Source organism: Tamandua tetradactyla, chromosome X (genome assembly GCF_023851605.1).
Source record: "Tamandua tetradactyla isolate mTamTet1 chromosome X, mTamTet1.pri, whole genome shotgun sequence".
NCBI lineage: Eukaryota > Metazoa > Chordata > Mammalia > Pilosa > Myrmecophagidae > Tamandua > Tamandua tetradactyla.
In genome coordinates this window covers 154,453,345-154,466,218 of record NC_135353.1, presented here as the reverse complement: position 1 = coordinate 154,466,218, position 12,874 = coordinate 154,453,345, and the positions used below count along the sequence as shown (strand labels likewise).

Sequence of the window (12,874 nt, the reverse complement as noted above, 5' to 3'; positions counted from 1 at the left end):
AAAAAAGAATTAACTTTAGGGGTCAGCTCTCAATTATCTGCATCAGTAAGCCAGATATTTCCTAAAACAAACAAACAAACACACACAAACTTATTCAATTGATTCTAGGAGCAAAGCAGAATTCCTTATTTTGAGAAACTGTGCCAAAGGGAAGAAGTAATGACCTCAAATCAAGTGATGAGCATAACAACTCACATAGAATCCCTGATGTAGGACATGTTCTCCTATTAATAATCACCTCTCCCTTCTTTACCAAGCCCCACACTACAGTTCCTTACAGCCAGTTAGCAGGGAGGTAAACTAGAGAAAGAAAAGCAAACCAGATGAAGAAAATCATTCTTAATCAGGGGCTTCCTAAGGTGGAATGTTCAAATGTTAAAGGTAATCAGAGATTATTAAAATTGTTGAACCAAGATAAATTTTAATTAGATGGAGATAATTAGGATTTATCTAATTTTATTCATTATTCAGATTCCCTAATCAAACTTCTTTTTTTGAGTCTACAAGAAAAATTCTCCTTGTTGATTCCAAATTTTCTTCACCTATTCTTTGAAAGCATCTCCTTAATATTTTTCAGCACTTCTAAATTTTCAAAGTACCTTTCACAAGCATTTTATTAATCATGATGATAATCTGAGTTGTCCAAACTGGGACATAGAGAGGTTAAATAATTTGCCTAGTGTCATAGTAGAGGTACAAGGACAAGAATCAGGTCAGCCACTCAGTCTGCTGCTTCTGCTCCAGGCACTCTTCATCTGTTTTCTCTGGATGGGTAAACCAGCCAGGCACAACAGGGGCACAGCAATCACGGATGTGATCAACTGGACCTTCCTCCATCAGAGCATTGTGACCCCTGAAGCTATTCTAGACTCTGACAGGTCATCCCTGTTTCTCTGGCTTAGAATGGCCATTTACAATGAGTAAGAAAGGAGACGCCCTATTTTTAATGTTTACTATTTATAGTGATGTAGTTGAATTACTCTTAAAGAAATAAAGGGAGAAAATGCTAGACCCTAGGATCTTAAATACTGTTTCCTGAAAATCTAATGTATAAAAATTAACCTATCTACTTGGGTTTCTCAAGTGGCATGATAATACAATTTAATAACAGATATTATGCAGTTGGCCTTTTATCATTTAATTCTCATTACTACCCTATGAAGTCAGAACAATTAATTGCCTCATTAATTATTTCCAGAATTATATGCTAGGCATTATGCTAACAGTTCAATGTTGAGATATGGTTCAGGCATGATCCCTGCACTCTTGGACCATACAGCCTAGTGGGGAAGATAGCCGATAAACAAGTAATTACACAAATGAAAAACTTAAATTGTGGTAAGCGCTATGAAGATGAGGTATACAATGATCTGAGAGTGGATAACAGAGAAACATGACCTGGTCAGTATGGCAGGGAAGACTTTGTTGAGGTTATCAGCATAAGAGGAACTAAACAGATGAAGAAAGGGTGGGGATGGGGGTAACAGCAGAGTATTTCAGGCAGAGGGAACAGCATGTGGAAACACTTTGGGGTAGGATGGGGGCTGGCATGCTTAAGAACTGACAAAGGCCAATGTGACCAGAGTGCAGATAGTGAAGAGAAAAGTATATAAACGGATGCTGGAAAGGTAGCTAGGGGTCAGACCAAGAGACTTCACAGCCATCTTAAGAATTTACTTTTATCTTAAGAGCAAAGAGAGGCTATGGAATGGTTAAGGGGATAGGGTATAAGATTAGTTCATGCCAACTGCCATGTACATAATGAAGTAAGGCAAAAATAAACCTGGGGAAATCAAGTGAGGAGACTCCTTCAATAGAGCAGGGAGAAATGATGGTAGCACTGACTGGAGGGATGGCAGTGGAGGAGAGAACAGGCATGATTTGAGAAATCTTTACTAAGTTAATTGGACCTAGTGATGGATCAGACTGGTTCAGGGGATGAGGAAGGGGTGGGCATGAAAAGTTATGTCAAAAATGTCTCCCAAGTTCTGGCTTGCTTACCTGGATGTGATTCAAAATGAAACAAGACAGGTTTGGGAGATAGGGGAAGATCATGAGTTTAGTCTTAGACATGCTGAATTTAAAGTGCCTTTGAGACATGCAAATGGAAAACTCCAATAGGCAATTGTATAGAGTTTAGAGCTTAGAGGAGCCATCTATACTAGAGACAGAAATCTGTTAGGTCAGATGTATGTGAATTATAATTACAATAGTGGGGATAGAGAAAATCAATTAGGGAGTATGAGTGAGGACAAGGCAGCCTAGAATCGAATCTTGAGGAACTTCAATATTTAATACTGGCCAGATGAGGAAAATGGGACTCAAAGAAATTAAGTAACTTGCTCAAGCACACACAGTAAGTTGATGGAGAAGAGTAAACAATTTTTAAAACATTGAGCCCAAGTCTGGCTGACCTAAGCCCAAACTTGTAACCATTATGTTCTGAAGTCTCCTTAATCTATATTTGGGTTAAAAACATCACTTTGAGTTTGTAATTTAAATTACCTATGTTAGCCAAGGAATACTAAAATCCCATTAAAATACACAAAAGCACTAACATTATTTTGAAGCTTGCAAAGTATGACAATCTCAGAATTTTCCTCTCGCTGAGGAACAGTGCAGACAGATCAATTGGTGGTAATTATAATACTGTCCTTCTCAAAATGGAGTCAGGAAGCGTCCCTGAGAGGTGCAGAGGAGTCTAAGGAATACTTGGAAAATACTGACAAAGATGTTTCATCTTCTGGTGCAATTTTACTTGGTAGTTTTGGGAAACATTTTTGATACTGAGAACAAACACTGATACTATAGAATATAATGCAAGCTTTGCATTCATTTTAAAGACAAGCCATAGGTCGAAGAAATTTCATATTGTAGCAGTGACCTCCTACCCAAGCTCCTTGGGAGCACTCTCACATTGACTGTCTTCTGCTATTAGGGATGCTTTGTGGGAAAAAGTAGAGACACACTATTAAAATGTACTGTGTGATCACCTTCCAATACTACGTAAGGACTCAAAGAGAATCTTTTGTGATTTTTAAATCATTTGAGAAGCCCAACTAGAGAAGTCATTTAGTTTTGAGGATAAAATGAATATGAAGCGAATGCTGCCAATTTACTAAAGGTTTCAAAGTACTTTTGAATAACTTTATTCAATTTCCCACACTTACTTAAAGTGAGAAATGTAAAAACATGCAAAACATTTCTTGTAGGGATGACTGGTAGAATTTCATAAAGTATTTCCATTTCTTCATGTGCCACGAAATATACATGAACTTCAAAAAACTTTTTTATAAAGCTCACACTCATTACTTACCTTTCCAAATGATCCCTGCCCTAACACCTTTAAAAGTTCAAATTGGGAAGGATCTGCCTTTTCATGTCCTTCTTTTACATGATGTGTGATTGCAATTTCTTTGATACTGCCTTCTTCCTGGTGAGTCAAATATAAGGGGAGAGAAAACACAGTTAGAGCTACTTTCTTTCACAATAAATCATGTAATATTAACTTAGTATATCAAATTAGAAATCCTCAAATTAACAGAATCCACCCTTTACTGACTATGCCAGTTTAAAACTGTTGTGTAACCAGAAAAGCCATGTTCTTTAATCCTCATTTTTTTTCTTTCTTTGCTTGTTTGTTTTTGGGAAGTGCATGGACTGGGAATCAAACCTGGGTCTCCTTCATGGCAGGCGAGAATTATACCACCGAACTACCCTTGCACTAGGTGGGATCTTTTTGATTGTTTTCATGGAGATATGACCCACCCAATTGTGGGTGGTAACTTTTGATTAGATGGTTTCCATGGAGATGTTTCTCCACCCATTCTAGGTAGGGTTGCTTACTGGAGCCCTTCAAAAGGGAACCATTTTGGAAAAAGCTTGTTGTGCTGACAGAACTCACACAACCAGAGGCCTTTGGAGATGCAGAAGGAAAATGCCCCTGGGAAGCCTTATGAAATGAGAAGAGAAAGCAAGCAGAAGTCAGCATGTGCCTTCCCAGCTGACAGAGGTGTTCTGGACCCATTGGGCTTTCCTGAATTAAGGTATCTTTCCCTGGATGCCCTAGTTTGGACATTTTCACAGCCTTAGAACTGTAAACTTGCAACTTAATTCCCCCTTTAAAAGCCATTCCATTTCTGGTATATTACATTCCAGCACTTTAACAAACGAAAACACTGACCTACCAAGTAAAAAGAAAACACAATCTAACCAAATAAACTTTCAAGTTAAATGTCAGAGATAGCACAATACTAGACTATCAGGTAGGTCAATTTAGTTTCTGTATAAGATTAGTCCTGAGTATTTCCAAGTTTTCATTCTTCCTACTAAAGACAATTAGAATAAATAATTTTATGGGATGGGGCAGAGGGCATGAAGTAGTCTGAAAACAACAGATCAGAGTATTCTCCTGTGTCCTGACATGTGGTTGTACTAAGGTAGAACCAATGCTGTAGATAAAAAACCCTCTTTATTGGGTAGATGGGCTGAAAAATATTCCATAATAATGTGGAGAGTTCTACCTTTGGAATGGTCATAGTACACTGAAGTGCCATTCTGTTTGAAATATCTAAGTTACTTTCCGTTTTCAGGATCACCCGGGATCTGAGGGGAGAGATGAATAACTCTAAAACACAAAATCACAAAGGATTTAATATTTGGATGGAGGACTAGACATGGAAAAAAAAAGACTATTCACTCTAATGGAATGGTGAAGGGCCTGAGGGTTAGGGTAAGGATTTTATAGACAGTGGACTCTTCAGTACATTAGGGAACGTGTCAGGAGAGAAACAGAAATATAATGAGGATTTCAAGTATTTAGTCATCCTGAGATCAGCAGATTAAGCACATCTTACTAAATAAGACACGTACTGTATGTTATAGCTAAAACTACAAAACAAAACCCAACAAAACAAAAAACACTTAAGCTTGTCAAATAAAGACTACCATTTCTATTTTGAATATAATGTTATTTTACTTTTTCCTAGATGCTTAAGTACTGTTAAAAGAATCAAAATGTTATACAATTAATTCACTATTTTTATTGCTATTGTACTCTATATAAAAGTTTGAGCTCAGTTAAAATTTTCTATGCTCTCAGAATGCTGGCAATACAGAAATTATAAAGACTTCTCAAAAAGATATACCAGGATATCCTAATGTGGACACTTTGGAAAGTGAATAGTAAAAAGGAAAAAATAAAGGCTCTCAGGGCGGGCCACGGTGGCTCAGTAGGTAAGAGTGCTTGCCTGCCATGCCCAAGGACCTGGGTTCGATTCCCGGTGCCTGCCCATGTATAAAAAAAAAAAAAAAAAATGGCCCTCAGAAGAGGGGAAAAAAAGGAATCCCGGCCCACGATTTTACAAAGACAAAGACTGTCATTTGCAGATTGTCCTACCACTCTGGCAACTTGATCATTCTGGACTCTCCTGGAACTTTGGCAACCAAAATAAAATAACTCCTCATACTTGTTTAGTCCTTTATTTTGGATTTCACATGCATCATCTCCTTTAATTTTCCCAACAATCCTGCGCAGTAAGCATTAGGGTGAAATCAAGCAATAGCTGATTCCAGTAGCTACAGTGTTCCTGAGTCCTCCTTCTTCCCTTCTTCCCAAATGAGGCCAAGGAACAAGTACTTGAATGATAGCTGTTAGTAGTAGTAGGAAACATATGGTCAAATTCCTCTCCCCCCCCCCCAAAATAGTATATATCTTAGACAAATCAAGTGAGATTTACATAAAAACCCAGCAAATATTTATACAGTACCTACTATATATCAAGCCTGTGCTGGGTATTTTTTCACCTTTTATCTTTTATTTAATGCTTCAAAACAAATCTTTGACCATTGTAATGGTAGAAAAAGCTGATAATAGGAACACACAGACTTATTTTCTTGGTCTTCTGTAACTGGTCTGAATTTCTTGGGTTGGCTAGCTCAGATGATTACAGCAGTGGTGTCAACTTTTGGTAGCACATCCTTATCAGTAAAAATTTTTTTAGGATATACCAAATATTTGTATATTTATTGGTTTATAAATGATATACTTTTGTATTACTAAATTATATACATCATACACGGAAATGAAACTATAAAGAGCTTCTCATCTTTCTTTTCTGTACCCCAAAAGTACTATCACACTGCAATTTGCGCACTAATGGATTCAATACTTGAATTCATGAGGCCAAATTCATGGGGTTTGATTCATCTTTCACATCTACCCTTTTGCTTCCATGTCAATTAAGTTACTAAAAATGTAGTCTCTCTTTGATCCCTTCATTCAATAAACACATACCAACACAACTACTCCATATCAAGCATGGACTGGGAATGCCTTTCCTTCTTTCTTTTTCTATTTCTAATGGCATCATCTAGGTAGAAGTATTCATCACCTTTCATGTAGAAAACTGAAATTACCCTGGTTATTTAGACCCCCTTCTGTCACTATTCACTCCAATTTATCCTGACAATTTCATTTGCTGAAAGTATTCGGCTCCAGTCATATGACCACGATGCTCAAAAACTCCTTGAAGTTTTCCCAAATTAAACATGCTGCTTCCCTTTGGTATTCAAGACCACTACAATATGGCCTCAACCTACCTTTCTGATCTCTACCAATATTCCCTTATACATAGCCTTTAGTCATTCTGGGTTATTTCCTGTTTCCTAAACTTTTTCTTTGTAATCAAAGTAATACACACATATGAGCAACAAACAAATAGTGTCAGAACAGCTTATAATGAAAAGCACATTCCCTCTTACTCTCATGCTTAGGGCTTTTAAAATACTGTTCTTTCTGAACTTACTTTATAATTTCTTAATTTTTATTAACCTTAAGAAAATGTCTACCGACTTAAAAATAGGGAAGATGAGAGGAAGGAAGGCTCCTTCCTTCCACCATCTTCCTTCCCACAGTTTGGTAATTAGTTTACTTTTATTTAAACCTTTTTTGTCTTTTTTTTAGCAGTTTTGGGCAGAAGCTCAACTCCTCACTTTCCAAAAGAAGGCTAAGAGTGTCCTTACATTCTTTTCCTTAAATTTATCCCCACTCATGCCCCCACTTGCTGCTAGCTGTATTATTAAGGTTAAGACAATTAATAGTCTTTCTTGCAACCACAACCAAATCCTTCATGCTTTCTCCATAGCCTGATTTTAAAAGTCGAAAGCCTATACAACAGCATCCATGTCATGACAATATTAATATTCTTCAAATGCAGGCTAGGTACTATATTAAATTTCTTTTTATATGGGCTCATAACAAAGACTTCCAGGCCAATCTAAAGGAACTGTTATTGGATGCTTTTTTTTTTTTTAACACTTCATCAAATGCTTGATAAATTTTACTATGATCAATATTTTGACCAGAAATTTCTTAGTTTACTATTTTTCCTGTTTTAACAGTTCTCCCTTTTTGGGGGGAAGGAAAGATTAATATTGTTCTCAAATTTTCCTGAGTCCTTAATCATACTTTCCATTCTTCCGAGAGTCCCTTTCTTGCCTGTAGATCTCTTGTGCAATGAAGACTGGTTGTTCTCTAGGCCTACTTCACAGTTGTCATCTTTGGATATTTTTTCAAGGCTTTCGGGCCAAATTCAATTTATTTGCACTTTCCCATGTTTTTCTCTTTCTTAGGTATCTCCCTTGCAACTTACAAAGAAAGGTGATATGGAAGAAGACTTTCTGATCCTTGCATCTCTGAAAATGTCTTTATTTTGCTTCACATTTGTATAGTCTGGCTTGGAACCAAATGCTAGGATAAAAATAACCTTGCCTCATAACTTTGACGCCATTGGTCTGTGCCTTCTAGCATCCCGTGCTGCTGGTGAGATGTGTGATACTAGCCTGATACACGTTTATTGGTAGGTAATCAAGTTTTTCTTTCTGGAAGCTTAAAAGGATTTTCTCTGTACTACTATTTCTGAAATCCCATACCAGTAAGATAAATAAAGGTCTTTTTTTTCTTCAGAATGCTAGATGCTTGGAGAATGTTTTATAATATAAAGACTTGAATTCTTTATCTTGGGGGGAGGGAGGTACTCTAACATTTCTTTGATAATTACTTTCCATCTATTTTCCCCACTTCTCTTTTTAGAACTCCTCTGTTTAGGTGGATATTGCCTCTCTGGAAGTGAATACTTTCTGTTGCTTATCTTCTTTCTACTATTTTCTGTCTCTACTTTCTGAGAGAACTCCTTGACTTTATCTTACTGTCCTCCTACTGAGTTTTTTTACTCCGGCAAATCTTATTTATTATTATTTTTGCATGGGCAGGCACCTGGAATCAGACCGGGTCTCCGACATGGCCGGTGAGAACTCTGCCTGCTGAGCCACCGTGGTCTACCTCCAATCTATAAAACTCAGGCAAATCTTATTTTTAAGATAAGTTTTCTAGTGTTCCTTTTCTCAGAGTACTCCTGTTTTCTTAAATAGTACCCTGCCTCTATACACCCCCTCTTTCATGGATGCAATCATTCCAAACCTCTTTGAGGATACTAAGTAGAATTTAAGAAATCTTTTTCTAAATTGGGGCTCAGAGGGTACAAAAAATGTTCTTAAGGGTGGAGTGAAAAGATCAATGCCTAGGGTGAGTTTGACATTGGCTCAAATTCTAAAAACTAGCCAGTTTTGTCCTGAACACATTTTTCTGTTCCTTCTAAGTTTAAATTTTAAAATGTAATTTTTTTTCTAAACACACCAGTAAACTCTTTTCTATCTACTTTTCTATGTATATATGATGTCACACTAATACAATAGGCAAAATTCTTGGTTGATATCTCAACGTCCAGATTGTGCTTAATGTTTCTAGTTTTTCTAAGTCGTGCATGGGATCATGAGTGTTTCATAAATGAATCTAAGGTTCATCTAGGATATAATACTAATGCTCAGGCAAGCTTTCATAGGCTGGAAAGCAGCAATGTGTTCTTCTACCTCTCACATGTAATCCAATGAGATGGCAAAAAAATATATCAAACTTTTGAAGGCAATGATAACCCAAGAGCAGAGACTGACACATACATGTGACAAACATATCTTATGTCACTAAATCATCTGTTACCCAAATAAATTTGTCACATGAAAACACAGAACTACAGTTTGACATTTGTAAAACTGTCTTTTTGCCTATAAGTACACAGTGAAGCAACTCTAATTTTATGGCAAAAGAACTTTGCCAATAAAGTAGAGCACAGATAAATTATGTACATTATAACTACTGTGCGAGGTTTGCATATTTTTACATTCTGTCACAACTGTATTTCAAATGATATGTGTCCATTCATTACCACAAAAACTTATTCATGCATTTTAAAAAGTTATAATAAATTCCATACTGTTATTTTTACAAAATCTATGTTTATTTGATAAATAAAGTTCTGACAGTAGGCAAAAGTTTGAGGCTGGCAGCTGGGCTATAAATCACAACCCCATATCATTCTTGTATATTTCCATCATTTTCAGACATTTGCCACCCTTGACCTAGGTGTTCAATACCCTCAAGGGTACGGGAATTCACTCATTCATCCACTCAACCATCCATTCACACATTTATTTACTGAGCACTTAATACATGTCAGATACTCTTCTAGGTACCTGAGATAGCTCTTAAGTTCTAATGGGGAGAAACATAATAATAATAATAATAATAATAACAATGACAATAAAAAAATTGGTGTCAGAACATGACAAATACTACTATGGAAAAAAAGATCTTGAGTTGGGTAAGAGAAATCAAAGGTATAGAGGTGGGTGGATAGGCTTGCAATTTTAAATAAAGGAGTCAGAGTAGGCTTTATTGAGGAGGTGATACATGAGAAAAGACCTGAGGGAGGTGAGGGAGTTAGCCATCTGGGTGAAGAACATTCCAGACAAAGGGTCTAGCCAGTGCCATGGCCACTGTGGGAGTACACATGGAGACCAGTGTTTGGGATCAGAGAGTGAAGGAAAGGTAGCTAAAACTCAGGTAACCTCTTGCACTGTTGTGTCTTCCTGATTTCCTGGTCCCAGAGAAAATGTTTCTGACCTATGACGTATTCTGTTAGGACCATTCCTACTCTACTAGGTGTTAGATTACTAAAATAAAGAAGAGTTCTTGCTCTCTAAGAATTTACCTGGGATTTTAGATATTTATTATGAGATAAATGCCCGTTAAGACCTGAGCAATGATAGATAAAACAAAGTAAATTCAGTTTTAAAAAAATACAATTTTAGGAATTCTGTGAAGAATGTCATTTTAGACAACATAGAAAAATGGCAGGGACAAAAAAACATGGAGAGGCAGATCTTTTGATTATTCCTTCAGTCACACAAAAAGCCACCCAGTTTGTTTTCCAGGACCAACAAAAGGTCTTTAGGTTCTTTAAGGTTCACATTTTAATAGAGGGGAAAAACAAACAAACAAACAAAAAACCCCAATGTTTCATTTTCAAGTAGAGAGGGAAAGGTACTATATTGTTCTTATAATGTAAAAAGGATTAAAGAAAAGGAACTGAAATGAATGCTATTAGAGTTATAGAAAACTTAGTATTTTAACATGCTAACATTAAGAAAACAAATGGGGCGATATTAACTGATTTTAAAGAATGATTCAACATTTGGCATTAAGCCCTACCTTGTATACATAATTTCCTTTTTCCTCCCCTCCCTTGAGTCAGGAAATGTGATCTTGAGGCATTTATATTTTCTAAATTGTTTTGAATGTCAGAAAATATTATTGAAGTTTGAAGTAAAATATTTAAATGTTCCTTGGTAAAAGCCAATAAATACGAATTTTCAAACCATGTATATGTAACCATCCTTTGGCTAACAATAAAAAATGAATTTTTTATCTGCCCTTTAAATGTTAATTCCCTAAAGTAATAAAGTATTACTCTCTATACAGACAATCTATAGTTCTATAATATAGTTTTTTATTTTAAAAAGACACATTAACTTTCTAGGTGACCAAGATACCAAAAAGTTATATGACTGTGCGACATAATTAGGCTGGTTATTCAAGCAATGACGAGAAATGACATTTTAATTTATTCTAGATTACAATCCATCCAAATCCAATTTATTTGATTTGCTAAAGGAAGGATAAATATGCTCAGCATTTTTTCATTTAACCAAATTCTTTAAGAGAGTGTTTCAAACCAGCTTCTTATATCGATGTTTGAAAAAAAAGAAAGTATGGCTGGTTATCCAGACTAGCATTTTAAATCACTGCCATAGAGCACACAATCCACAACCAACACCCCCCCACCCCCGCCCGCCCCAAATCAGGAATACCAATCAGCAAATTTAATATTCTTTAAAGAGCAGCACCATTCTCAAGGCAAATCAAGTCATTTATAGCAGGATTCTGGATTAAATGTAATACAAATTGTCATTCACTAAGCACATTTTAACAAAGTAATTCTTTGAAAATTGTGCCTACTCTAAGTTACATAAAATTACCTGCTTAAAGTTACTTAAATATATAGTTGATGAAAATCTTTCAAATTTTTACAGGAATCAATTTCAACAAAAATCTAATTTTAAGTTTTTGACTATTTAAAATAAATACCCCTACCTGCCAAAATATTGCTTACAATACAGTAATTTAAATATTAGCAAGCCTGCGGTTTTGTTCATGCCTGGTTTAATACTGAGATTTAAAGTTACTCATTCTATTATACAACATTATAAACACTATTGACAAGAAAATTACCCTAGGACTAAAAAGTCAATGTAAAAATAAGTTTACAAAATATATAGAGTTGACACATAATATGCATAAATGGCTATTTTAGTAAATAGAAATATTATCCTTTAAAATTTCTAAAAAAACTGGTTTTGAATTTTGAAAAACTTCTTAAATGAACATATAAAGTAGAATAGTTACCTTAATATAATTATAGTTAACTCTAACTAAAACATTGTATTCTTTAAAGAAGTTAAACAATGCTTACCCTTATAGAGCGAACACGAAAAGACAAAAATTTAAACATGGCTAAGAAACCATGATGGTAAAAGAATTTCTGACCGTAAAACTTAAGTTAGAAAGGGAAGGCCAAGCCCCTGAAAAGTTTTCTCCTTCCAGCTGTTCCGGCAATTAGAAAATTTCCTGTCAGGCGGGTCCTGAAAATGCTAGGGAAAAAAAAGGCCTAACAATTTTCCTGCGGTAAAAGGAGAAACCTAAAGGCAGGGGGCACTAATGTAACTGATGGGGAGGCCAGAACAGGAAGCCAAAACAGATTTGCTGATAGCAAAATCCTGTTGAAATACTCTTTTCTCCTGGTTCCCAGCAATCCAGACAATTTTCACAACAGAAGTGAACATTGTTTTATTTTAGAATCCTGAGAAATGTATTTCTTAACTGTATGACCCTTTATAGCAAGTGAAACTAGTCACCACTATTAAAATAATAAAAGCCACTGAGGCACTTCTGAAATTCTACTCTTTGAAATGTTTATACATGTACTCCAAAGGTTACTCTCAAGACTATTTTAAGATTATATATAGACATGTTGTGGGTGTTTCCCATTAATGATGAAGCATTTCATAATTATGGGTAGAAGATGAAGATCATGCAACATGCAAGCAACTTTAAAATTTTTTATAGTGATGTAACGACAAATTCTTCCAGTCTTAAAATGAAAGTAAATTACATTTAAATTTACACTGGTTATATACATCAATTAACCAGATTAAAAACTTCAAAACACATAACTAAAATTTTCTAGTTGATAAATCTAAATTTTAAAGAGTTCAATCCCTAGGTTTCTGGTGAGCAGAAAGGAACATTAAGAAACCAACCTGGAAAAGGAGGGGGTGTCAAGCTATCATACAACTTCTTACTCCATTTTATCCTTTAATAGCTTATAGGAGTTGGCCTTGGAAACTATTTTTAAAAGTA

At 35.6% G+C, this 12,874-nt stretch overlaps 1 protein-coding gene across 6 annotated transcripts in view; it reads right to left on the bottom strand.

Moving 5' to 3' along the window:
* The window catches only part of RPS6KA3 (ribosomal protein S6 kinase A3), a 111,098-nt gene that overhangs the window by 52,245 nt on the left and 45,979 nt on the right, over positions 1-12,874 (bottom strand). For 5 of the 6 annotated variants that reach the window (XM_077146626.1, XM_077146625.1, XM_077146622.1 and 2 more), the window contains one exon: positions 3,317-3,433. In XM_077146626.1, the coding sequence (XP_077002741.1) occupies positions 3,317-3,433 (117 nt within the window). Of the gene's footprint in view, positions 1-3,316; positions 3,434-11,927; positions 12,600-12,874 lie in introns of those variants that run through there. The other variant, XM_077146627.1, reaches the window with a different exon arrangement.